Here is a 26,431-nt window from a genome sequence, read left to right on the forward strand (position 1 = left end):
CACAAGCCCAGGCAAGGATTATATGAAGTGCCCAAGTAAAAATGGATACAGCAAGACTGGCCTCTCTTTCTTAAAGAGAGTCAGATGTGGTCATTCTCTTTTGAAAGCCACTTATTCTATGTTTTCCTTTGGCCAGAAGTAACACAACAGTACCTTTTTGGTTACTGCATCTTAAATTCTGTCTTACAGGATGGCCAAGCAACTGTCTCTGGTCTCAAAATGTCTCTGTTTTCAGAATGTCTCAAAATGTCTTTAATCAGGTGACATGATATCATTGCTGTCTTTTTGAAGTTTATTCCAAAAGTTTGAGCTAATGTGATTCTGAGTTGTCTGCACAGCTCAATCAGCAAATGGCTTCCTTGCATACGCAGCTGTTTCTCTGAGTAAATATTCGTTGTCTTCAGTTTTCAATGGAGAACAGTCATAAGATTTTGACTGTTTACAATTTTGAATTAGCAGTCACATTGTCTTTTTAAGCAAATAGGCTTCCAACAACAATGATTCAGCAGACAAACAGATTCAGGATTCTGAATACCCACAAAACAACTTGACTAAAAATGTACGTTATATAACTAAAGATTAATAATAATAACACAATTCTGTCACAGACAGAAAATGGGGAACTGTAGTCCAGTTGGTTTAACATCTGTCATTGGCAAGATGTTGCAGCCAATAATCAAAGAATAAATAATTAATCATTTAGAAAATCTGAATATAATCAAACCTCATCGTCTGTTTAATCAAAGGTAAATCATGTTTGACCAATTAGCTCATTCTTTGAGGATGTAACAAGGAGAGTTGATAGAGGGAAGCTTTTAGTGTATTTAGATTTTCAAAAAAAATTTTAAATTTGTTTTCCTCACTTTACAATTCCAGAAAATGGAAATAAAGATTAATGAATTAGAAATGGCATTAACCACAAGCCAAGAAGCTAACAAACACCAAGAAGATAAAGTCAAGCAATTACAGACAGAGTTGAACTCCAAAACATTAGAAAACAAACTTGAAGATCTTCAGTCAATGTTACTGAAGAAGGACAACAAGATTAATCGTTTGCAAGAAGATCTAAAGCAGTTGCAGGTTTGAGTCTAAACATTGTGTATACTGAAATCTGTTCTGTTAAATATGTACAAAATTATAAAGGTTTGCATTCTGTTAACTTGATTTTTCCAGGAAATGATTAAGAATGAAGACCAGATTTCTCCAAATAGAAAGTTATAGCCCGAGTGATTTATTCAAGCTGTGATATGATGAAACTGTTTAGGAGTTTGCATTTGTGAACATGGAACACCAATTCTTTTCCTGTGTGAGATGTTGGCATTGTTGGTGAAGCCAATGTTTATGTCCATTCCTTTGCATCCTTAAGCAGGTGTTGATAAGGTGCTGATTTCTATCCTTCAAGTTTGCTAAAGGACATCCATATATTTGAGAAGCTATTCTAGGATTTCAAATGCATTGGCGATTAATTGATAATTTGTTATGGTTTGTGATGTTAAGGTAGGAATCTTAGAACCATAGAATGCTACAGCGCAGAAAACAGGCAATTTGGCCCGTCTAGTCTGTGCTGACCATTTCACTAGTCCAATGACCTGCTCCCATTCCTTAACCCTCCAGATCTCTCACATGCATGTATCTATCTAATTTATTCTTAAAACACAAGATTGAGTCCACACTTCCACAACTTTCTGAGTGAAGAATTTTCCCCTAATGTTTTTCCTAAACCTTTCCCCTTTCAGCTTAAAACTATGATCTTTCATATTTATCTCCCCCAAACTACTGTAAATATTCGAGTATAATGCAAAAAAAAATCCCCCTCAAAAATAAAGGGGTTGCATTATACACGAGAGTAAAAAATTTTCTGCAACTCGCAGCGCGACTTGACTGAGCGGTAGTCAGCAGCGTGACTCGGCCGGGGGAGAGGGGTTGTGAGAGACGGCAGCATGACTCTGACGAGCGAGAGGTAGTTGGCAGCACGACTCGGGCGGCCGGGCAAGTGGTAGACGCCAGCGTGACTCAGGCGGGTGAGGGGAAGGGGGAGTCATGAGAGACGGCAGCGCGACTCGGGCGGGTGAGGGGGGGGGGCACGTGTTATACATGGGGGTAAAAAATTTTCCCCCTTTCCCCCTCAAAAATGGGAGGGGTCGCATTATACACGAATATTTATAGTAAGTGGAAAAAGCCTACTCGCATCCGCTCTGTCTATACCTCTCATAATTTTGTAAACCTCTATCAAATCTCCACTCATTCTTCTGCACTCCAAGGAATAAAATCCTAACATGTTTAATCTTTTCCTGTAACTCGACTCCTGAAGACCCAGCAACATCCTAATAAATCTTCTCTGCATTCTTTCATTATTATTGACATCCTTCCTGTAGTTAGGTAACCAGAACTGTCTTAAACAATTTCAACATAACATCCTAACTCCTATACTCAATACTTTGGTTTATAAAGGCTAAGATGGCAAAAGCTTTCTTTACAAGCCCACTTGTGATGCTACCTTCAGGGAAAAATGTATCTGTATTCCCAGATCTCTCTGTTCCTCCACACTCCTATCATTTATTGTGTATGTCTGACCTTGGTTTGCCCTTCCAAAATGCATCACCTCATACTTGTCTGCATTAAACTCCCATCTGTCTTTTTTTTGGCCCATTCTCCCAGTTGGACAAGATCTCTGCAAACTTTGAAAAATTTCTTTGCTGACCACAACCCCTCCTATCTTTGTCATCAGCAAACTTGCTGATCCAATTTCCCACATTATCATCCAGATCACTGATATATAGAACAAACAACAATGATCCCAACACTGATCCATGAGGCACTGCCACCTTGGATTTGTTTAAACCTCTGGATACCTAATGTCTTAACCTTCTGAACTAACCTCCCATGTGGGACCTTGTCAAAGGCTTTACTAAAGTCCATGTAGACAGCATCCACAGCCTTTCCTTCATCCTACCTTTTTAGAAACCTCCTCAAAAAAACTACGAGATTCATTAAACATGATCCACCATGCACAAAACCATGCTGACTGTCCTTAATCACCCCATGACTGTTCAAATACCTATATATCCTATCTTTCAGAACTCTTTCCAATAATTTACCTACTACTGACATCAAGCTCACTGGCCTATAATTACCTGGTTTATTTTTGGAGCCTTTTTTAAACCACATTTTTCTCCAACCCTGTGGTATCTCACCCATGGTTAAGGACATTTTGAATATATCAGCCAGGACCTCTGAAATTTCTACACGAGTTTCCCTCAAAAGTCTGAGGGAATATCTTATCTGGCCCAGGTGATTTATCTACCTTTATTCGCAGTAAGGCAGCAAACACCTCTTCTTCCTTGATTTCCATATGTTCCATGACCCTTCTGTTTGCTTCTCTTCATTCGTTATGCACTATGCCAATTTCCTGAATGAATAATAATGCAAAAAAATTGTTTAAGATCTTCCCCATTATGTGAAGTTGACCACTCTGATCCTCTAGGGAACTTCACTATCCTTTTACTCTTGATATACTGAAGAAACCCTTCGGGCTTATCTTCACATTATCTGCCAGAGCAACCTTGTGTCTTTTTGCCTTCCTGATTCTTTAGTATTTTTTTTACTTTTTCTGTACTCTTCAAGTATCTCATTACCTCCTTGTTGCCTATACTTGGTCTACACTTCCATTTTCTTAACCAGATCACCAACATCTCCTGAAAACGAGGGTTCCCTATGTCTGTTAACTTTGCCTTTATTCCTAACAGGGACATGCAAACTCTGCACTCTCAAGATTTTGCCTTTGAAGGCCATCGACTTACTTAACACACCCTTGCCAGAAAACAGCCTATCCCAATCCACTCTTCCTAGATACTATCTCATTTCCACAAAATTTGCCTTCCTCCAATTTAGAATCCCAACGTGAGGACAAGACTTATCCTTTTCCATAATTAGCTTGGAGCTAATGACATTATGGTCATTCGACCTAAAATGTTCACCTACACATACATCTGTCACCTGATCTGTCTTGTTCCCGAATAGGAGATCAAGTACTGCATCCTCTCTCATTGGTACCCTGTATATATTGATTTGGAAAATTTTCCTGAACACATTTCACAAAGTCCAAGCCATCCAGTCCTTTTACAGTATAGGAGTTCCCATCAATATTTGGGAAGTTAAAATCTCCTACTATCACAACGTTCTGCTTCTGACATTGGTCTGCTATCTCTCTATAGATTTGCTCCTCCAATTTTCTCTGACTATTGGGTGGTCTGTAATAAACCTATCAGTGTGGTCACAACTTTCCTGTTCCTCAACTCCACTCATATGACCCCTGTAGACAAATCCTCCTGCCTGTCCTAATTTTGCACAGCTGAAATTTTTTTCCCTGACTAGCAATGCCACTTCTCCCCTGTTCATCTCTCCATCTCTATCACGTCTGAAGCAACGGAACCATGAAACACTAAGATGCCAGTCCTGCACCTCCTGCAACCAAGTCTCACTAATAGCAATAATGTCATAATCCCATGTGTCACTCCATGCCCTAAGATCATGCCTCTTCTGCCCTTGACCTTGATGGTGCAGACATCAGAGTTAGAAAATGTTGCTAGGGTGGCACGGTTAACACATCGCTGTTACAGCACCAATGTTCAGGATTGGGGTTCGAATCCAGCGTGAGTGTAAGGAGTACGTTTGCCCCATGTCTGTGTGGATTTCCTCCGAGAGCTCCAGTTTTCTCTCACCTTTCAAAACATACTGGGGGTTCTAGCTCAATGTAATTGGGTGGCACAGGCTCGTTGGCTGAAATGGCCTGTTGTCGATCTGTATGTCATGCTGATAATGGGGAGAGTGAATGCTTTGTTGAGGAAGTTGGTTTACAAACCAAATAGGCTTTGTCTTGAATAACTTTAGTAGAGGTGCTGTTATCTGAGCAAAGGGAAATAATTTATCTTGCCTTGCACACTGAAACAAGACTTTGGGGTGAGTTGCTCTAGAAATTGGTAAGATCTGATTTGCTCTAATTGTGACGTTAGTATTGTTAGACACTTAAGTTGCTGGTCAATAGTGACCTCCAAATATTGACATTGAAAGATTTGGTTTTGCTGATGGCCCACCCTGAATATTGTATGGGTCTTGCTTGAGATATAATGGTAAGCAAGCAATTTAATGAGTTAATACCCAATGAGAAAAGTGGGCCAGATGTGTACATGGAGGTGAGGGGGTTGGAGGTTTATTGGTGGTGAGCGGGAGGTTTGAGCTAGTGGAGTTGTTCTAGTGAACCGGTGCGGACTTGAAAGGCCGACATGGCCTGTTTCCGCTCCGTAAATGGTTATATGGTTATGTGTGCAAGAGTCAAGATTTTTAAAAAAGTGCTAGTGTGTTGTTGTCATGTAGATAAGTACAATATGAAGATGCACAAATTCTTTCTTGCTGCAACCAAATGGGTATGCAAGAGAGACTAACTACAACAGTAAAATTTAAATATACCTGGACATAAATATCAAAAGATAGATAAATATTCAGTTCCATTAGTGCAACTGCAGTTAGTGCAAGGGAAAAAAAAGTTTGGGCAGATCTTTAGGTGGTCCTGGAGTAGTTTAGGGTTAAGGTAGCATGGGGAGATTCAAGAGCTTGATAACTATCGAATAAAAACTGCTCTTAAACCTAGAGGGACTGGACTTTAGCCCAAAGGGACTGATGAGAAGAGATCATGACCAGGGTGAGAGGGGTCCTTTATGATGTCGATTGCCTTCTTGAGGCATCCTCATATTTTCAGTGGATGGGGGAGGTTGGTGCTTGTCATTGACTTCGTTCAGTTTGTCACTTTCAGCACCCTTTTGCATTCTTGGGCACTTGTTACCAAACCAGGCATTGATGCAGCCTGTCAGTATAGATTTCACAGTACACCTGTAGAAACTTGATAGAGTATTCAAAAACATGCAAGATCTTCAGAGTTAAAGGTATGGTGTGATTTTCCAGTTGCTTCAATGTACTGGCTCCAGGAACAATCCTCCAATATGCTGACTCCATTTTCTCAGTCCTTGGACTTGTTCTTTTACCACCATTTTTATTTAAATCAGAGTTGGATCAAAGAAAAAGACGTATAATGGTAGCAAAAAAGAACAATAAGCTTGGGCAAAGAAAATTTCAGAATTCCAGAAAGTGAGAATGAAAATTATAGTAAATAGGAGATATGAGTAATATCTAAACAAAGATTATCAAAAGTTATTGTTAGTCTTTTACAGACTGACACAAAAAAAAATTATTGGGAATGAGGAAATGGCAGAGAGCTGCAATCAAATATTTTGTCTATTTGGAGGAAGATGTAGAAAATTCATGTAGATCACATCTACCGCCCTACCCTCTTTTGTTGCCTCCTCAAAAAATCCAATTAGGCTTGTGAGGCACAACCTTCCCTTCACAAAGCCATGCTGACTATCCTTAAGTAGACTGTCCTTAAGAATCCTCTCCCATAGTTTCTAAACCACTAACATAAGACTCACAGGTCTATAATTCCCAGGATTCTCCCCATTACCTTTTTTAAACAAGGTGACCACATTTGCCATTTACCAATCCTCCAGCCCCTCCCTCGTGCCCAAAGAGGACTCAAACATCATAGCTATTGCTCCAGCTACTCGTCCCTCACTTCCTACAGCAACCTGAGGTATATCACGTCCAGCCCTGCGTCTTACATAAAGATAAAAATCTTGATGTTTTTAAAAAGATCCAACGCTTCCTCTTCCTTAATCTCCACATCATCCAACACAGAGGCCTGTTCTATTCCAACCACACTGATCAAGGTACTTTTCTCTTATGAATACTGAAGCAAAGTATTAATTTACCTCTCCAACCTCCTCTGCTTTCAGGCACATATCCTTCAGCAGCCCCATCTTCATTCTCCTTTTGCTTCTGTTCTTCACATACACATAGTGTGTTCTCTATAATCCTTCCTGCCATAGCTTTCTCATGCCCTTTGTGAGTTTTCCTCCTGTCTTTTCTTAAGCTCCTTCCTGGCTTCCATATATTTCTAATGAGCCCTTCTTGTTTCCTGCTTCCTATATCTAATGAATGTTTCCTCCTTCCTCTTGACTAGTTGCCTCACCTGCTTCATCAACTATGGTTCCCTTTTCCTACCACCTTTACCCTGTCCCAATGGGACAAACCTATCCTCAACCCAACACAAGTGGTCCCTAAACTTCTTTCACGTTAGTTCTGTGGTTTCACCCTGAAGCATCTGTTTCCAGTTTACTCCCACTAGTTCCTGCCTCATCCCATCATAATTAGCCCTTCCCCAATTAAACACTTTCCCATTTTGTGCTTTTATCCTTCTCCCTAGCTAGGATAAAGCTTAGGTAGGAAGTTGCGGTCACTCTCTCCAAAATGTTCCTCCACAGAGAGGTCTGCCACCTGATCAGGCTCATTACCCAGAATTTGATCCAATATGGCCTCTCCTCTTGTCAGCTGGTCCACATACTGTCAGGAATCTTTCTTGAACACACCTGGAAAATTCAACCCCATCTAGGCTACTCCTAGTGCAGTGATTGCTCCCTTCCTATTTCTGACTTCCACCCACACGCCCTCTGCAGTGTCCTGCAGAGTAATATGAGATATAACTCATAGCTCCGATACTCTCCTTGACCAGTAATGCTTCTTTCCCCTGCCCCCGCACTGCACTCTCTTACCTCCCATTCCTTTTAAAACCCCTAAATCCAGGTATCTGCATCAGCCAATCCTACCTTTTCCTCCAGCCAAGTCTCTGTAACAGCCACAACATTGTAGTTCCATGGACTGATCCATGCTCTGAGTTAACCATATAACCATTTACAGAGTAGAAACAGGCCATGTTGGCCTTTCAAGTCCGCACCGGTTCACTAGAACCCTGGGGAATCATCCCCTTTATTTCTAATACTCCCCCTAACTGACTACATTTATGCCTGTCCTTCCTTATAAATTCAGAACACCCAGCATCATGCTTTTGACCTTCTGCTCTTTTCTCTGGACTCACATTCTTGTTCCCTCCCCTACCACCCTCTGTGCCAAATTAGTTTATACTTTCCCCAACAGCTGTAGCAAACCTGCCTACCAGGATGTTGGTGCCTTTCCAGTTCAGGTGCAGCCCATCCTTTTAACGCAGGTCATACCTTCCTCAGAAGAGATCCCAATGATCCACAAATCTTGCCTCCTGCACCAACACTTCAGCCACAACTTCCTATTCTCTCGTGCATGGCACAGCAGCAATACTGAGATTACCACCCTTGAGGCCCTGCTTTTTTAACTTGCCTAACTATCTATATTCCCACTTCACTACTCCTATCTATGACATTAGTCTCCACGTGGACCACAACATCTAGCTGCTCACTGTCCCTTCCAGAAAGCTGTGAAGTTGATCAGAGATTGCCTTAGCACCTGGGAGGCAACATGCTATCCTGGAGCCTCAATCTCACTTACAGTCTCCAATAACCATAGCTCTCCCTTTCTCCCCCTTCCCTTCTGAGCTGAGAGTGCACCCTCTGCACCAGAGACATGACACCCTCAACTTGTCCCTGGCAGATTATTCCCACCCCACCCCAACAGTATCCAAAACCGTATACTTATTGTCAAGGGGAACAGCCAGAGAAGTGCTCTGCTCTTCACTGTCTGCCTCTTCTGCTTCCCTCTCTTAACAGTCACCAGTAACTGCCTCCTGACATTTGGGTTGACTCTCCCTGACGCTTCTCTCTATCACTACCTCTGCTTCCCAAACTATCTGGAGTTCATCCAGCTCCAACCAGTTCCCTAAAACTCGGTCTCCCAGGAGCTACAACTGGATGCACATCTTGCAGGTGCAGTCGCCCGGGACAATTGTGCTGTCCCAGATTTCCCGCATCCTGCAATCAGAGCATTCTACTGCCCTAGCTGCTGTCTCCATTAACTCCTCCTAATTTAAATACAAAGATCTTACCAGGCCTTGCCTTGATAGAAACAAGCTTGTCCTCAAACAATGCTTGCTGAAGCATCAAGAGCCAAAGCCTCTAAGTCCCACTCCTACACTGCGCCAGTCACTCATTCACTGGCCACTCTGCTTGAGCTAAGGCTCTTTATATTTGTCACTGCCCCATATCTTTATTACTCCTCCCTCCAATCACCATTCTATTAACCCTTAACTTGCCCTCTGCTCCTTTTTTGAATGCACTCACCTCAAGTTGGTTCCCAACACTCTTACAGCTCTTCAGAGTCCCTCGCTTCTCTTCCAGCAGTGGCCCTAAGATGATTATGACCCGAGTCCCCTCTCCACTTCCTTTTTAAATGCAAAGTATAGCTGGTTCCCTACCCTCACAGTTCTCCCAAATCTCTCGCTTCTCCTCTTCCAACAACCTTTACCATTTTGGTCATGCAATCTTCTTCACACTTGCTGATCAAGTCATTGATGGCACTGAAGATGATGCAGTGGTCTCTCCCTCTACCTGTCATTTCCTCCTCTCCCACCTTCATTTTCAATGGACATTTTCAGCCTCTCATTGCTGTAGTCAGAGGTTCTCACCTGCTTTAAAAGGGCATCAATCATCCTGGAACCCATGAAGAATGGTATGAGCTGGCTCAACGACTACCACCCAGCTACACTAATTTCTACTGCTTTGAGAGGATGGTCATGGCCAGAATTAACACTGCCTAAGATCTGGACCCACTGCAATTCGCCTATTGCCACAATCACTCCGCAGCAGATGCAATATCACTGGCTCTCCATTCAGCTCTAGATCACCTTACAGCAATTCATACATAGGGCTGCTCTTCATCTACAGCTCCGCCTTCAATACCATTATTCCCTCAGTGCTGGTCAAGAAGCTACAAACTCTAGACCTCTGTACCCCTGCATCTCTGCAACTGGATCCTTGACTTACTCATCGGAAGACCACAGTCAGTACAAATTGAAAACAACGCCACCTCCTCGTTGATCATCAACACAGGCACACCCAAAAGATGCATGCTTTGCCCACTGCTCTACTCATTATACACCCATGACTGTGTGGCCAGGCACAATTCCAATGCCATCTACAAGTTTGCTGATGACACCACAGTTGTTGGCAGAATCACCAAGGACAATGAGGAAACATATAGGAGGGAGATAAATCAGCTCATTGAATGGTGTAATGACAGCAACCTTGCACTCAAAGTTAGCAAAACCAAGGGGATGACTGTGGACTTAAGGAGGAAGTCGGGAACATGACCAATTCCTCATCGAGGGGTCAGTAGTGGAGAGGGTCAAGAACTTCAAATTTTTGAGTGTCAATATCCCCAAGGATCTGTCCTGGAGCCTGTACGTTGATACAATCACAAAGAAGGATTGCCAGCAGCTATACTTTCAGGTATCTGAGGAGATTTGGTATGTTACCAAAGACTCTCATAAACTTGTACAGGTGTACCATGGAGACCATTCTGGCTGGTTGCATCACTACCTGGTATGGAGGTTCCAACTCTCAGGACAAGAATAAACTCCAGAGGGTTGTTAACTTGGCCTGCAACATCAGAGGCACCAGACTTCACTCCAAGAACATCTACATAAGGCAGTGTCTTAAAAAGCGGCCTCTATCCTCAAAGACACCCACCACCTAGGCCATGACCTCTTCACTCTGCTACCATTTGGGGGAGAAAGGTACAGGAGCCTAAAGACGAGCTTCCCCACTGCCATCAGATTCCTGAATAATCAATGAAGCAAAGACACTGCCTTACTCTTCATGCCCTACTATTTTTATTTTTTTTTATTTATAGTCGTGTTGTAAGATGGTTATTGTTAGAAACAGAATTACCTTTAAAGAAATTGCTCGAGACAAAAATTGAGAACAAAGAACATTTATTACAACAACAATACAAAGTTGGGTGCTTCCCCTTACCCTGGGAATACATACATACACTGGGGCTCACCCAACTTTTATACAGTAAATTTCAGTATCAGAATACCCTCCCCCTGGGTGGGTTTGGCAGAGGCAATCCTTCCTGCCTACGTGCAGTTTCAGTATACTTGGAGGACCAGGGGGTATCCTGTCGGTGTCCCTTCATGTTATTGTCCTTATTCACACCTTCCTGATTCTCAGAGCTACAGTCTCTTGGTATGTAGAGTTGGCTCATCCTGTCTAGGGTTGGCTAATTTAATATGTATAACTTTGTAAATCTGTGTAAGGTTAACTAATTAGATATGTAGAACTTGGCACTTCTGTCTATCCAGACTACCTCAACTTCCTACATTCTATTGTTCCTTACCGCTCCTTATCTTATTCTTATGGTGGCTCATTGATCTTGTCACAAAGACTAGAAGATTCTTATGTTAATCGTGCTGACTCTGCTTTCCTGCATCCTAATTCCCAAGCTCATCCTGTTTGTACTGGTTACAGCCATTAACTGATGTATGAATTTTAGTTTCCTTCATGTTCATAATTTTAGATCAGTTTTCCCATCTCTCACAATCCTCACTTTTCTTTTAGATCAGTAATACTGATCTTTCACCATGATCAGTGTTACTGATCTTAGGTTACTGGTCTCAGTGGTACTGATCCCACCCCCCCCCCCCATCCTCACTTTTCTTTTAGATCAGTAATACTGATGCTGTAAAGTGCAAGGTGTTGTTTTTCCCAGCTGGTCAATAACCGAATTGTAATCTCTGTGTCAATGGAGAGTTAAGGCTTTGGGGTGTAGTGTTCTGAAGTCTTTAGGTAGGGGAGCACCATAAAGATCACAGTAGCAAGTCCAGCTGCTATTAGGGTTGTGAGTATCAGGCTCCAGTTCTCAGTAAAGAGTCTAGTCCATCCCACATCAGTCCGAGGTTGCCAAGTCTGAACATGGGCATGGGCAGATTCTCGTTGAAGTCCTGAAGCAGTGTCTTTAACCGCCCGACTGTTGTAAGCATTGTCCTGTAGAAGTCTGTGAGAAACGCTGTCTTCAGCAGCGAACGTGTCCTGAAGAAGTCTCTGAGAAATGCTGCCTTCAGCAGCGAAGGAATAGTCGAGAGTCAGGCGGTTCCGTTGAATTGTGGCTCGTATCTGCCATTCCTCTTCAGCACCGAACCCTAGGGCCACCGATCTCCGAAGGCTGTCTGGAGTCTGATATTGAAATGCCAAGCAGCTTTAGAGTACTGTAGCAGCTCACGTTGTTTGTAACTGGTGCTCCCCTTCACGGGGTGGTGTTTGTGATGAGAAGAGACCAAGCTGGGAGGGATTGTTTCTTGTGATTTAACCTGTGTATTGCAGCTTGTCTGTTAACATTAGCATGAGTATCATTGAACTTGTGAGTGCAAGTGTGTACATTAGCATATGTATTAACTCTCTCTCTCTGCAACATGTACAATCCTGACTACCATTCTGTCTGTCTTTGTCCCACCATGTCCTTTGTGTTATCGCTTTAAAACTCCTGTCTTTAATACCTGTGTAGGCTAAGATACAAATTAGATGTACTCCACTAAAGCTGTTCAGTTCCCCTGGTCCGTATTGGAATCCCTTGTTAACCCATACCCCACTATGACTATACATTAAATCTATGCCCTGTCTACATTCTAAAGGAAAATAATTGTCACCTCTGCTGCCCCTATCCCAGGAGGACTTAATACATTGTGAGTAATTAAGTGATGTCCCAGAAATGGAGAAGCAACAATTAAACAATACAATAAATGGTAAAAACAACATTACGGCACTTTTTCACGGCGTAGTGTAACTTTCAGGTCAGAAGGAAGAGGGACTGCACGCCAGGTGGAGGGTAGATTATCAATGTTGTTATTCTGTGGTTCAGTAGCTGGTTTAATTCGTTGGATGTGGCTCCAGCCTTTTTCTTTCGTTCGCACGGCAGTGTCTGTAATAAAAAGTACACAATAGGGGCCATCCCAGATAGGTTTCTGTTGGTGATGTTGGCATGCTTTTACATATAACCAATCACCAGATTTAATAAAATGAATAACAATCTGACTTTGTGTTAGTGTAAAAATTGTAAAATGAAACACAAACCATATTTCCATGGGTTTTGAATATATTAGACCTTATTAAAATGCAGTTGGAGCTGCTTGTCTGTATGAGGCAACCAACCTGCAATTTGTTAGAGTGAGTACATAACAGACATTGCAGCTCAAGAGCCCCTGTGAGAGAACTTGAAACATATTCAACCTTTAGTTCTGCCTTAAGTAAAATGCCTTGTGCCACAGCTCACAGGAGCTGGCCTTATTTAAAACAGTCTGTAAAACAGGCACCAAAAAAATTTAAAAGATGTTCTGATGAAGATTGCACACACAATCATTTAAGTACAGGCTAGTTTCTATTATATTCCACTTAAAGTTCTGCTGCATGAATCCTGGAGCTTGTGGAGTCATTATTGAATCAAGAAATATTGGTGCCATGCCAATCTCATTCTAACATGCCAATTTCTCCAGTCCTTAAGTCAAGATGTACTGAATAGCATCTGGTACAAGATCAAGAGTTATTAATGATATTATTGTTCTTATGCACCCAATTGTTATGAACTATGCCACCAATTTAAATCATATTCCACCTATGGCAGTACTCACACAGCACCATAGACCAGTTCGCAGGTTTATTTCTCCATTAAGTTATATCCCGTCGCACAGGGTTTACCTCTGTGATTATTTACAATGTAACTTCCGCACTACCGGATTTAAATATAAACCTGATGAATGGGGGGGAGAGTTATCATGAATTAAATTACAGCGGCAATACAGAGAAATTGTGCTGAGGCATTAATTTCACTCCGGAGGTAAATGCACCAGAGAAATTAATGATTAAACTTATGGGAATCCCCAGAGGTATCTTTATTCTCCAGAGGTGGGTGATCTTTAAACTCACGGACCTTGACTGCTGAATGTGTAGAAGAAATGTACTAAATCTATTGATAGGGCTCCATACCTCTAACTGCAAGAGAGGAGCCTGGAGCCTCAGTTTCAAGTGAACAGCATACAATTCATTAGAGCCACAACGTGCTTAAAGGGACATGCACACTCCCCCTTCAACTGGCTGATCCAGCCACTTTACACATCAGATCCTTTCTTTATTTCACATACACTTAAAGTTAAGATGTATAGAACTCACCCTATTTGCGGAAACATTTCTCCCTGCAAATGTTATAACATCACTCAACTCTCAGGTACTCCCTGTGCAAAATCACATTTGAATACAATTTATTTCATAAATTGGAATTAACTGGTAGTTAAATTTGCTCATTCTACAGTATTGATAAATGATCATTTATGACATTTAAATTTTAGCATGAATTTTAATCAATATTGGTCAGTGACTGAAGTGGGAAGTCGTGATTTATGAAATTATCTCTGGTCTCTACTCTCCCACTCCTGGCGCTTCTCCCAACGTCCAGGAGCTGGCACACAGTCCCTGCCTTTTTTTCATGTTCCTCATCTACTATTCCTTTAACTGCTTGCATTAAAATTTTAGCCTTTGCTTTCTGCTTATCCTCAGATGTCTGGACAAATGCTTTTTGTGCGATCTGTAGAAGCTGGGTTATTCCCTGCTCATGCCAATTTTCTGTCTTTTGTAATTTTCTTCTAATGTCTGGGGCTGAGTTGGTAATAAAACCAGTTAGTACCAATTGTTCCCCTGCTGGGGATTCTATGTCGAGACCCCCATATTGTATATATATTTGGTCCCAAAAATTGGTCTAACTGTTCGACACATCCCTGGGGATCTTCTATCAGGGAGGTCAGTTCTTTCTTAAAGTTACGCACTTCAGTACTGGTCAGGGGCACATTTACGAAACCGAGACCCTCTCCCACAGGAACCTCCCGCAGTGGTCTCATCCAGTTGGTTTCTGGCTTATTAGGTCTGGGTTCCTGCTCCCTGGGAAATGAATCAAAGGGTTCTGCCCTTTCTTCCTGAAGAGTCTCACACTGTTCTGAATTAAAGTTACCTCTCTCTCCTGTCAACAGAGGTGGTAATCGAGTGCTTTGTGAGCGAGTCATCATAACACTCCTACTCTCTTCTCTTTTCTCTAGCTGTGGGGGAGGAGGGGAAGGTGCAGAAGGGTAGGGCATAGGAGGAGGAGGAAAGATAGGAGCCGGCATAGGAGGAACATAAGGTGGAGGGAGGGAATGTAAGCACATCCCAGCCTTGTGGTTCAGGGACAAAAGGTTCCTCCTCTCTCTTGTCCTTGTACTCTTTTTCTTTCAAAACCAATTGATCACATGATCCCCTAAGCCAGCAGACTGCATATTCCCTGCTCTCTAGGTTATCTCTCTGGTTTTGATAGAGCCAGATGTTCAAAGCTTGACACATCCAGTCATCCTCGGATCCGAGCTTCGGCCAGTACACGGAGCTCCCTTTAATCGGGTATTTAACCCAGTTCCTACAACAATACCTGACCATGGTCAGTTTGTCCTTTCCACGGGTCCTTCCCGTGCCCCACTCAGATAACATCAACCCGGGCGGGCTGTACATAGTTATCTGATTCTCACATCCTTTACCAGGACTCTTTTCCTTGCTACCCATACTTCCCATACTGATAGGCAAGTAAAATTCCCCTTACCGGGTTCCAGTAGCAAGACTTTAGCGCGCTTCCTTCCGTCGTTTGTTCTCAATGCCTCTTCTCGGATATCACTCGCTTCTTCCACTGACCAGCCACCCGTCGTCCGTGAGTCCAGCTGAATCAGCTGGGGTGCACCTACTCTCGTCGTCGGGCACTCTGTCAGTGGAGGGAGTGTGATCCCGGACGAGCCCCCATTTGTTAGAAACAGAATTACCTTTAAAGAAATTGCTCGAGACAAAAATTGAGAACAAAGAATATTTATTACAACAACAATGCAAAGTTGGGTGCTTCCCCTTACCCTGGGAATACACACATACACTGGGGCTCACCCAACTTTTATACAGTAAATTTCAGTATCAGAATACCCTCCCCCTGGGTGGGTTTGGCAGAGGCAATCCTTCCTGCCTACGTGCAGTTTCAGTATACTTGGAGGACCAGGGGGTATCCTGTCGGTGTCCCTTCATGTTATTGTCCTTATTCACACCTTCCTGATTCTCAGAGCTACAGTCTCTTGGTATGTAGAGTTGGCTCATCCTGTCTAGGGTTGGCTAATTTAATATGTATAACTTTGTAAATCTGTGTAAGGTTAACTAATTAGATATGTAGAACTTGGCACTTCTATCTATCCAGACTACCTCAACTTCCTACATTCTATTGTTCCTTACCGCTCCTTATCTTATTCTTATGGTGGCTCATTGATCTTGTCACAAAGACTAGAAGATTCTTATGTTAATCGTGCTGACTCTGCTTTCCTGCATCCTAATTCCCAAGCTCATCCTGTTTGTACTGGTTACAGCCATTAACTGATGAATGAATTTTAGTTTCCTTGATTTAGGAAGGCTGGAGGTGTGGACTGAGAAATGGCTGATGGAATTTAATACAGATAGTGTGAGGTGTTACATTTTGGAAAGGCAAATCTAAATAGGTCATATGCATTAAATGGTAGGCTATTGAGATGTGCAAATTATGTTCATAATTTTAGATCAGTTTTCCCATCTCTCACAGTTATAATGTGAATGTTTACTCTATGATGCTGCTGCAAAATGACTTGTTCATTGTGGCAATTAGTGAGACCTGGCTACAGGAGGGGCAGGACTGGCAACTTAATATTCCAGGATACATTTGTTTTAGACGTGATAGATCAGGGGGTTAAAAAAAAGGGGAGGAGTTGCTCTGTTTGTTAAGGAGGACATTACTGCCATGAGGTGGCAGGATTGTCTGGAGGGATCATCCAGTGAGGCTGTTTGGGTAGAATTGAGGGGTGAAGGAGGCATGAGGGTGCTAATAGGGGTGTATTACAGACCACCAAATGGGCCAAGAAAACTAGAGGAACAAATTTGTAGGGAGATAACGAATATGTGTGCGAATCATAAGGTAGTGATCATGGGAGATTTTAACTTCCCTCACATTGATTAGCATACCCATACAGTTAGAGGGCTGGATTGGCTAGAGTTCGCTAAATGTGTTTAAGATTGTTTTCTAAATCAATTTGTAGAAGAACCGACTCGGAACGGTGTAATACTGGATCTCCTGTTAGGGAACGAGCTAGGTCAGGTATCGGACATTAATGTTGGAGAACAAATTGGGTCAAGTGACCATAACTGTTAGTTTTAGGGAAGGGGAAGAGCAAGGAGGGGCCTAAAGTTGAGGTTCTGGATTGGAGAAGAGCAAATTTCGAAGGAATAAGAAGGGATTTGGGGAGTATTGAGTAGGACAGGATATTTTCAAGTAAGGATGTAAATGAAAAATGGAGGATATTCAAAAACGAAATTTTGAGGGTACAGAGTAGATATGTCCCAGTGAGGATCAAAGGAAAGGCTGGAAGTCATAGGGAGGCTTGGTTTTCGAGGAATATTGGAAATTTGGTTAGGAGAAAAAGGGAGGTGTACAAGAGGTATAAAGAGCAGGGAGCTGAGAATTTGAAGGAGGACTACAAGGAGTGTAGAAGGAATCTTAAGAAAGAAATTAGAAAGGCCAAAAAAAGGCACAAAGAGGCTTTGGCAGACAGAGTAAAAATAAATCCAAAGGTTTTCTACAGGTACATTAAAAGTAAAAGATTAGTGAGGGATAAAATTGGACCCCTTGTAGATAGCGAGGGTAAGCTGAGTGAGAAGTCAGAGGAAATGGGGGAAATTTTGAATGATTTCTTTGCCTCAGTATTCACTAGGGAAAAAAATATTGAACCAGTTGAAGTAAATAAAAATAGTGGGGAGGTCATGAAGCATATAAGGATAACTGAGGAGGTAGTGATGGCTGTGTTGAAAAAGATAAAGGTGGATAAATCTCCGGGACCGGACAAAATATTCCCAAGGACACTCAGGGAGGCTAGTGGACAGATAGTGGGGCCATTAACAGAGATATTTAGGATGTCACTGGCCACAAGGGTAGTGCCAAAGGATTGGAGGGTGGCGCATGTGGTTCCGCTGTTTAAGAAAGGGTCCAAATGTAAACCTGGGAATTATAGGCCCGTGAGTCTGACGTCTGCGGTGGGGAAGTTGATGGAAAGTGTTCTGAGGGATGGTATTTACAAATATTTGGAGGTACAGGGATTGATAGGGAGTAATCAGCATGGTTTTGTCAGGGGTAGATCATGCTTGACAAACCTGATTTGAGTTTTTCGAGGGGGTTACAAAAAAGGTTGATGAAGGGAAAGCTGTGGATGTTGTCTATTTAGACTTTAGTAAAGCTTTTGACAAAGTTCCCCACAGGAGGTTAGGAAAAAAGGTGGAAGCATTAGGTATAAATGAGGAGGTAGTGAAATGGATTCAGCAATGGTTGGATGGGAGGTGTCAGAGTAGTGGTAGAAAATTGTTTGTCCAATTGGAGGCCAGTGACTAGTGGAGTTTGTTATATATATTAATGATCTGGAAGTAGGGGTGGAGAATTGGATAAGCAAGATTGGTGGTGTTGTGGACAGTGAGGAAGATTACCGTAGATTAAAAGGTGATTTAGGAAGGCTGGAGGTGTGGACTGAGAAATGGCTGATGGAATTTAATACAGATAGTGTGAGGTGTTACATTTTGGAAAGGCAAATCTAAATAGGTCATATGCATTAAATGGTAGGCTATTGAGATGTGCAGAGCAACAAAGGGATTTAGGAGTGATGGTAAATAGTACCCTCAAGGCTGATACTCAGGTAGATGGTGTGGTGAAGAAGGCATTTGGAATGTTGGCCTTCATAAATCGGAGTATTGAATTCAAGAGTAGGGAGGTTATGATGAAATTGTACAAGGCATTGGTGAGGCCAAATTTGGAGTACTGTGCACAGTTTTGGTCACCAAATTGTAAGAAAGATATAAACAAAATAGAGAGAGTGCAGAGAAGCTTCACGAGAATGTTGACAGGATTTCAAGGTTTGAGTTACAGGGAAAGGTTGTGCAGACTAGGGCTTTTTTCTCTGGAGCGTAGAAGATTGAGGGGGGACTTGATAGAGGTGTTTAAGATTTTAAAAGGGACAGACGGAGTAAATGTGGATAGGCTTTTTCAATTAAGAGTGGGGGAGATTCAAACTAGAGGGCATGGTTTAAGATTGAAGGGGGAAAATTATAAGGGGAACGTGAGGGGAAATTTCTTTACGCAAAGGGTGGTAGGGATGTGGAATGAGCTTCCGGCAGACGTGGTTGAGGTGGGATCATTGGTTACATTTAAGGAAAGACTGGATAGTTACATGGAGAGGAGAGGACTGGAGGGGTATGAACCGGGTGCTGGTCAGTGGGATGAGGAGAGTGGGGATTTGTTACAGCATGGACTAGTAGGGCCGAACTGGCCTGTTCTGTGCTGTTAGTGGTTATATGACAATAAGTTCTTTTTCTGCCCCCTACCCTAGCAACTCTTAGCCCTCCCCAGCTTCTTTCCACCTTGTATGCTTGATATAATCTCCTTCTACTTTGGTCTTGATGAAGGGTCCTGACCTCAAACATTCACAGATCATTAAGAATTTAGGGTTAATATTTCAGATCAATGACCTTGCACGTTCTTTTGATTCTGTTGATCCAAACCATTGATCAACTTATAATTTGAATTGAATTTACTTAGCTGCACAATGAACTTGTACATTTGAACACTTTATTTACATTTGAGATAAAATGTGTTTGGTAATTGGTTTTCCTCCCATGTGTAAGCAGTTTTCCATTTTATCAGGTAGATGTCAGTATTGTTGGAGTATGAAAGCAACTTAGCTCCATATGACGCAAAAAAACCTTCATTGTCCCAGCCTGAATTGATAAAGTTGCAAGGCACTTGAAACAAGTTTATTGTAATTATTAGACAGGGTCTTCAAAACTGAGTTTATAAATTTCATCTGTTAGATGGAAAGTTGGTTTGTGTAAAAAGCTAATTACAGAGAAGATGGAAAAACCTTTCTTTCAGAATGTTAGAAACAGAAGTACCTTCACAGAAATTGCTCGAGACAAAAATTGAGAACAAAGAACATTTATTATACAACAATGCAAAATTGGGTGCTTCCCCTTACCCTGGGAATACAGACATACACTGGGGCTCCCCCAACTTTTATACAGTTGATTTCAGTATAGGAATACCCTCCCCCTTACATTCTTCTGCCTCCTGGATGGGTTTGGCATTAGGCAATCCTGTCTGCCTTCGTGCTCTTTCTGTGAACTTGGAGGACCAGGGGGTATCCTGTCGGTGTCTTCTCATGTCATTATCCCCATTGTCCTTATTCACAAACCTGCCTTTGTTCTAATTCACACCTTCCCGACCCTCAGGGCTACAACCTCTTCATATGCAGAACTTGCTAATACTGTCTAGGGCTTACTAATTACATATGCAGAACCTGCTAATTCTATCTAGGGCTAGAAGACCCTTATCTTATTCAGACTAACTTTACTTCCTACATTCTAATATCTATTCTTATCCTATTCATACTGGCTTTATTCATTACTCTATACTAGTTTCCTCATCTTCATATTTTTATATCAGTTTTTACTCATCTCTCACAATCCTCACTTTTCTTTTAGCTACGCTTCGTGACTTCTCAACTGGAATGTATTACTTACAAACTTGGTCTTTTTCCCAGCTGGTCAGTAAACGAACTGCAGTCTCAGCATCATCAGGCAGAATTAGGGAAACATGCATCCTTTGGGTTAGAGTGTTCTGACGAGGGGTTCGATGACACTGCACACAAGTCTTTAGGCAGGGGAGCACCATAATGGACAGAATAGCAAGTCCAGCTGCTATAAGGGCAGTGGGTATCAGACTCCAGTTACCAATAAAAAGTTTAGTCCATCCCACATCGGACCAAGGTTGCCAAGTCTGAACCTGGGTATGGGAAGATTTTCGAACTCCTGAAGAAATGTCTTTAACCGCCTGACCGTTGTGAGCTTTGTCATTAACCAGTCTTCAGCAGCCAACGAGGAATCGAGAGCCAGGCGGTTTTGTTGAACTGTGGCTTGTATGTGTCGTTTTTCTTCAGCCCCTAAATTCAGGGCCATTGCTGTCTGTTCGGTGATGATCTCCAAGTCTGCCTGGAGTCTGATTAAACGATTTAAATGCCAAGCAGCTTTAGTGTTCTGTAGCAGCTTATGTCTTTACAACTGGAACTCCCCTTAACGAGGTGGTGCTTAACATTCTGAATGTCTGTGTGACCCAAAGGATGCTTTACAGGTGACGGAGACCAAGTTGGGGAGGGTTGTTTCTTATCATTTAACCTGTGAGTTGCAGCTTGTCTGCGAACATTAGCATAAGTATGAACCTGTGAGTTCCAGCCTGTCTGTGTACATTAGCATATGTATTAACTCTATCTCTGCTACATTCACAATCCTGACTAACATTCTGCCTGTCTTTGTCCCACCATCTGCTTTGTGCTATCCCTTTAAAGCTCCTTTTTAATACCTGTGGAGGCTATAATACAAATCAAATCTACTCCTCTAAAGCCGTTCTATTCCCCTGGTCCATGTTGGAATCCTATATTAACCCGCACTATGACTATACTTTATATCTATGCCCTGTCTACATTTTAAAGGTAAATAATTGTCACCTCTGCTGCCCCTATTCCAGGAGGACTTGATACATCGTGAGTAATTTAGTGATGTCCCAAAAATTGGGAACTAACAAGTAAACAATACAGTAAATGGTAAAAACAACATTACAACACTTTTTCCCGGCGTAGTGTAACTTTCAGATCAGAAGGATGAAGGACTGCACGCCAGGTGGAGGGTAGATTATCTATGTCGTTAGTCTGGTTCAGTAGCTTGTTTAATTCGTTGGATGTGGCTCCATCCTTTTTCTTTCGTTCGCATGGCAGTGTCTGTAATCAAAAGTACACAATAGGGACCATCCCAGTCAGGTTTGAGTTGGTGATCTTGCCGTGCTTTTACATATACCCAATCGCCCGGTTTAATAGAATGAATAGGATACTCCAAGGGTGGAGTTTGAGCTAATAAACCCTTCTGTCGTAAGCCATGGAGAGAAGTAGAAAGTCCCTGTAAATATTTAGATATATATTGGTCATTAGCCTCAGGGATAAGGGGTATCAGTGTGGAATCCCATGTAAGGAAGACCAAACATCATTTCATATGGTGAGACAGCAAGGTCCTTACGAGGGGCTGTGCGAGTCCTAATTAGAGCTAAGGGTAAGTATTTAATCCAGGAGAGGCCAGTTTCCTCATGAAGTCGAGTGAGCTGATTTTTCAAGGTGTGATTCATTCATTCAACACAGCCTGAGCTCTGGGGGTGCCACGGGGTATGTAGCTGCCAGTCTATTCCCAGTCTTTTGCACACACCCTGGAGTACCTGAGAGGTAAAATGTGTACCTCGATCCGAGTCGATGGTTTGAATCATACCATATCGTGGAATCACAGTCTCCATTAGTATCCTGATAACGGTGCTGGCACGGTCATTAGGGGTTGGGAAAGCCTCAACCCATCATGTGAAATGATCTACCATCACCAGGAGGTATTTGTAAATTCCTATCTTGGGTAATTCTGTAAAGTCAATTTGTATCCGTTGAAACGGGCGTACCGCTATATCCTGACCGCCAGGCATTACCTGGCGCATAGCTTTCTTATTTACTCTCTGACAGATTGGACAACCCTAAGTACTTTGTTTGGCTATTGTATATATGCCTGAGCAATAAAAGGACCGTACAAACGTATCCACAAGTGCCTGTGTTCCCCAGTGTGTCTGCTGGTGATTCTGTAAAGCCCTGGGGAAGGACCGTCCACCGATAATTGATTCTTGCGTCCAGTAAAAGGATTTTCCCATTCAAAGGCAAACATGTCTCTGCTCTCTCTTGCTAACGGACAGGTCCAGAAAGCATCTTTGAGATCAGTCACACTAAACCATTTACTATGGGGATCGATTTTACCCATTATTGTATAGGGATTAGGTACAACCAGGTGATGGGTGAGAATAATTTTGTTCAGCTCCCTCAAGTCCTGCACTAATCGATAGGTACCGTCTGGTTTTTGGACAGGTAAAATTGGGGTATTAAAAGGTGACATACAAGGTTCGAGAATACCATCTTTCACCAACTGGTCAATTACTGGCTGCAGCCCCTTTCGGCCAGCCATAGGAATTGAATACTGTTTTCGTCTAATTACTTGTTCAGAATCTTTTAAAGTAACTTGCAGGGGAGGAATATCTAACACTCCTCTATTGCCTCTTTCTGCCCATACTCCAGGATTTATTAGTTCTCGATCTTCCTCGCTTAATACATACAATTGAACCCCGATACTTGATTCCTGTGGTCTGGTGCCGATAGCCAATTGGTCCTGTAAATCTCGTCCTAACAAACAAACTCCAGCTTGGGAAACTAGTAAAATATCCTCTGTTATTACCTTTTCTCCCATTTGTATTCTTACATCTCTTAATACAGGGACTGTAAAGTCTCTTCCTCCTATTCCTGAAATCATCACTGTCCCCTCTATCCTAACACCCTTGGGTGTTTGTAAAATACTAGACCGGGCTGCCCCAGAGGTTATGGGGATAAGGCTGGAAAGGGGTATTGATGGTAGTGATCAGCCATGATCTGTAAAATGGCGGTGCTGGCTCGACGGGCCGAAGGGCCTACTCCAGCTCCTATTGTCTATTGTCTTTTATCTTGTCACTGTGGGGTCCTATACTTAAATTTACTAATGGTTCTCCGTGCAGCCCCACGGTGTGTATTGACTGAGAACCGTGACTCTCCTATTCATAATCTGCTTCCATCAGGGCGTAGGATCGCGTCTCCCTGGTTCACATTGGCATTCTCTCTTAAAGTGTCCCTCCTTTTTACAATGGTAACAAACTAATGCTCCTGTTTCCCAATTTCTACCTGGGTCTCCACAGGGTCCCGGGAATGGTCGTCGTCCCCGGAATCCTCCTCTACTCCTCCATCTACTCTGGTCTCTACTTCCCCACCCCTGGCTCTCCTCCCAACGTCCAGGAGCTGGCACACAGTCCCTACCCTTTCCTTGTTGTTCCTCCACGACACCCTTGACTGCCTGCATCAAAATCTTAGCCTTTCCTTTCTGCTTATCCTCAGACCTCTGGACAAATGCTCTTTGTGCGATCTGTAGAAGCTGGTTATTCCCTGCTCATGCCAATTCGCAGTCTTCTGCAATTTCCTTCTAATGTCTGGGGCTGAGTTCGTAACGAAACCCGTTAATACTAATTGTTCACCTGCTGGGGAGTCTATGTCCAGACCCCCATATTGCTGTATGGCCGTGCGCAATCTATTCAGAAATGCAGAGGGGGTCTCCTCAGGACCTTGGGGAACCTCAAATGCTTTCTTAAAATTCTGTCCCTTTGGAACAGATTCCCTGATTCCTTTTATCAGATTAACCCTATATTCTTCCATTAATGTGCGACCATCATTAGTATTCTTATCCCAATTTGGTTTCGCCAGGGGAAATTTAGCTTCTCCAGGTATCGCCTCTTGTCCCCCTTGGTGGTCCCTATCCCAGACTCTAATCCCTGCCTGGCGAATCATTCCACGCTCATCCAAAGTAAACAACGTTTTAAAGATAGATGTTAACTCAGCCCATGTATATATATTTGGTCCCAAAAATTGATCTAATTGTTCAGCACATCCTTGAGGATCCTCTATCAGGGAGATCATTTCTCTCTTAAAGTTACACACCTCTGTACTGGTCTGGGGCACATTTACGAAACCGAGACCCTCTCCCACGGGAACTTCCCGCAGAGGTCTCATTCAGTTAATTTCTGGCTTATTATATCTAGGTTCCTGCTCTCTGGGAAATGAATCAAAGGGTTCTGCTCTTTCTTCCCGGAGGGTCTCACACTTCTGAATTAAAGTCGCCTCCCTCTCTTGTCAATAGAGGTGCTAATCTAGTACTTTGTGAACGGGTCATCATACCACCCCTACTTTCTTCTCTTTTCTCTAGCTGTGGGGGAGGAGGGGAAGGTGCAGAAGGGTAGGGCATGGGAGGGTGGGGAAAGATAGGAGCCGGCATAGGAGGAGCATAAGATGGAGAAAGGGACTGTAACACATCCCATCCTTGTGTTTCAGGGACAAAAGGTTCCTTATCTTTCTTGTCCTTGCATTCCTTTTCATTCAAAACCAGTTGATCAAACGATCCCCTGAGCCAGCAGGCTGCATATTCCCTGCTCTCAAGATTATCTCTGTAGTTTTGATAGAGCCAGATGTTCAATGCTTGACACATCCAGCCATCATCGGATCTGAGCTTTGGCCAGAACTCCCTTTTATCGGACTTTTAACCCATTCCAAACAGCAATACCTGACCATGGTCAGTTTGTCTTTCCCACGGGTTCTCCCCGCACCCCAATCAGATGACCTTAATCCTAATGGACTTTGCTTGGTTATCTGATCTTCCCATCCTTCCTTAGGACTCTCTTCCTTACTAATCACACCTCCCATACTAACAGGTAAGTAAAATTTCTCTTACCGAGATCCAGTAGCTAGTTCTAGTGCACTTCCTTAACGCCCTCTCGTTGTTTGTTCTCAATGCCTCTTCTTGGATATCACTCACTTCATCCACTGACCAGTCACCATTCGTCTGTGAGTCCAGCTGAATCAGCTGGGTTGGATCTACCCCTGTCGTCAGCCACTCTGTCAGTGGAGGGATTGGGATCCCGGGCGAGACCCCATTTGTTAGAAACAGAAGTACCTTCACAGAAATTGCTCAAGACAAAAATTGAGAACAAAGACATTTATTATACAACAATGCAAAGTTAGGTGCTTCCCCTTACCCTGGGAATACACACATACACTGGGACTCACCCAACTTTTATACACTTGTTTTCAGTATAGGAATACCCTCCCCCTTACATTCTTCTGCCTCCTGGATGGGTTTGGCATTAGGCAATCCTGTCTGCCTACGTGCTCTTTCTGTGAACTTGGAGGACCAGAGGGTATCCTGTCAGTGTCCCATCATGTCATTATCCTCATTGTCCTTATTCACAAACCTGCCTTTGTTCTAATTCACACCTTCCCGACCCTCAGGGCTACAACCTCTTCATATGCAGAACTTGCTAATACTGTCTAGGGCTTACTAATTACATATGCAGAACCTGCTAATTCTATCTAGGGCTAGAAGACCCTTATCTTATTCAGACTAACTTTACTACATTCTATTATCTATTATCTATCCTTATCTCATTCATGCTGGTGAATTTGCTGATTGTCTAAAAGGCTAGAAGACCCTTATCTTATTCAGACTATCTATTCTTATCCTATTCATACTGGCTTTATTCACATTACACATATATCTATACTAGTTTCCTCATCTTCATATTTTTATATCAGTTTTTACTCATCTCTCACAAGAATTTACATTAGATGATGGCAGATTATTCTAATTCATCATGAATGTCAAAAAATATCATCCTTCAAGTTTTGTTTTTGGCTTCAACTGTTGGCATGCCGATTTGCACTCTTTTCTCTTCTCCCCCCCCCTTTACATTTCATCTTTAATATAATTTATCTACTGTTTCTATAGCACTTTGTTAATTCTAAATGTTTTGAAAT

At 42.5% G+C, this 26,431-nt stretch overlaps 1 protein-coding gene across 3 annotated transcripts in view; it reads left to right on the forward strand.

The window, feature by feature from the left end:
- The window catches only part of cenpe (centromere protein E), a 144,359-nt gene that overhangs the window by 110,602 nt on the left and 7,326 nt on the right, over positions 1 to 26,431 (forward strand). For all 3 annotated transcript variants that reach the window (XM_069925310.1, XM_069925298.1, XM_069925304.1), the window contains exon 47: positions 877 to 1,080. In XM_069925310.1, coding sequence (XP_069781411.1) covers positions 877 to 1,080 — 204 coding nt within the window. The remainder of the gene's footprint in view (positions 1 to 876; positions 1,081 to 26,431) is intronic.

This window comes from Narcine bancroftii, chromosome 1, assembly GCF_036971445.1.
Source record: "Narcine bancroftii isolate sNarBan1 chromosome 1, sNarBan1.hap1, whole genome shotgun sequence".
Taxonomy (NCBI): Eukaryota; Metazoa; Chordata; class Chondrichthyes; order Torpediniformes; family Narcinidae; genus Narcine; species Narcine bancroftii.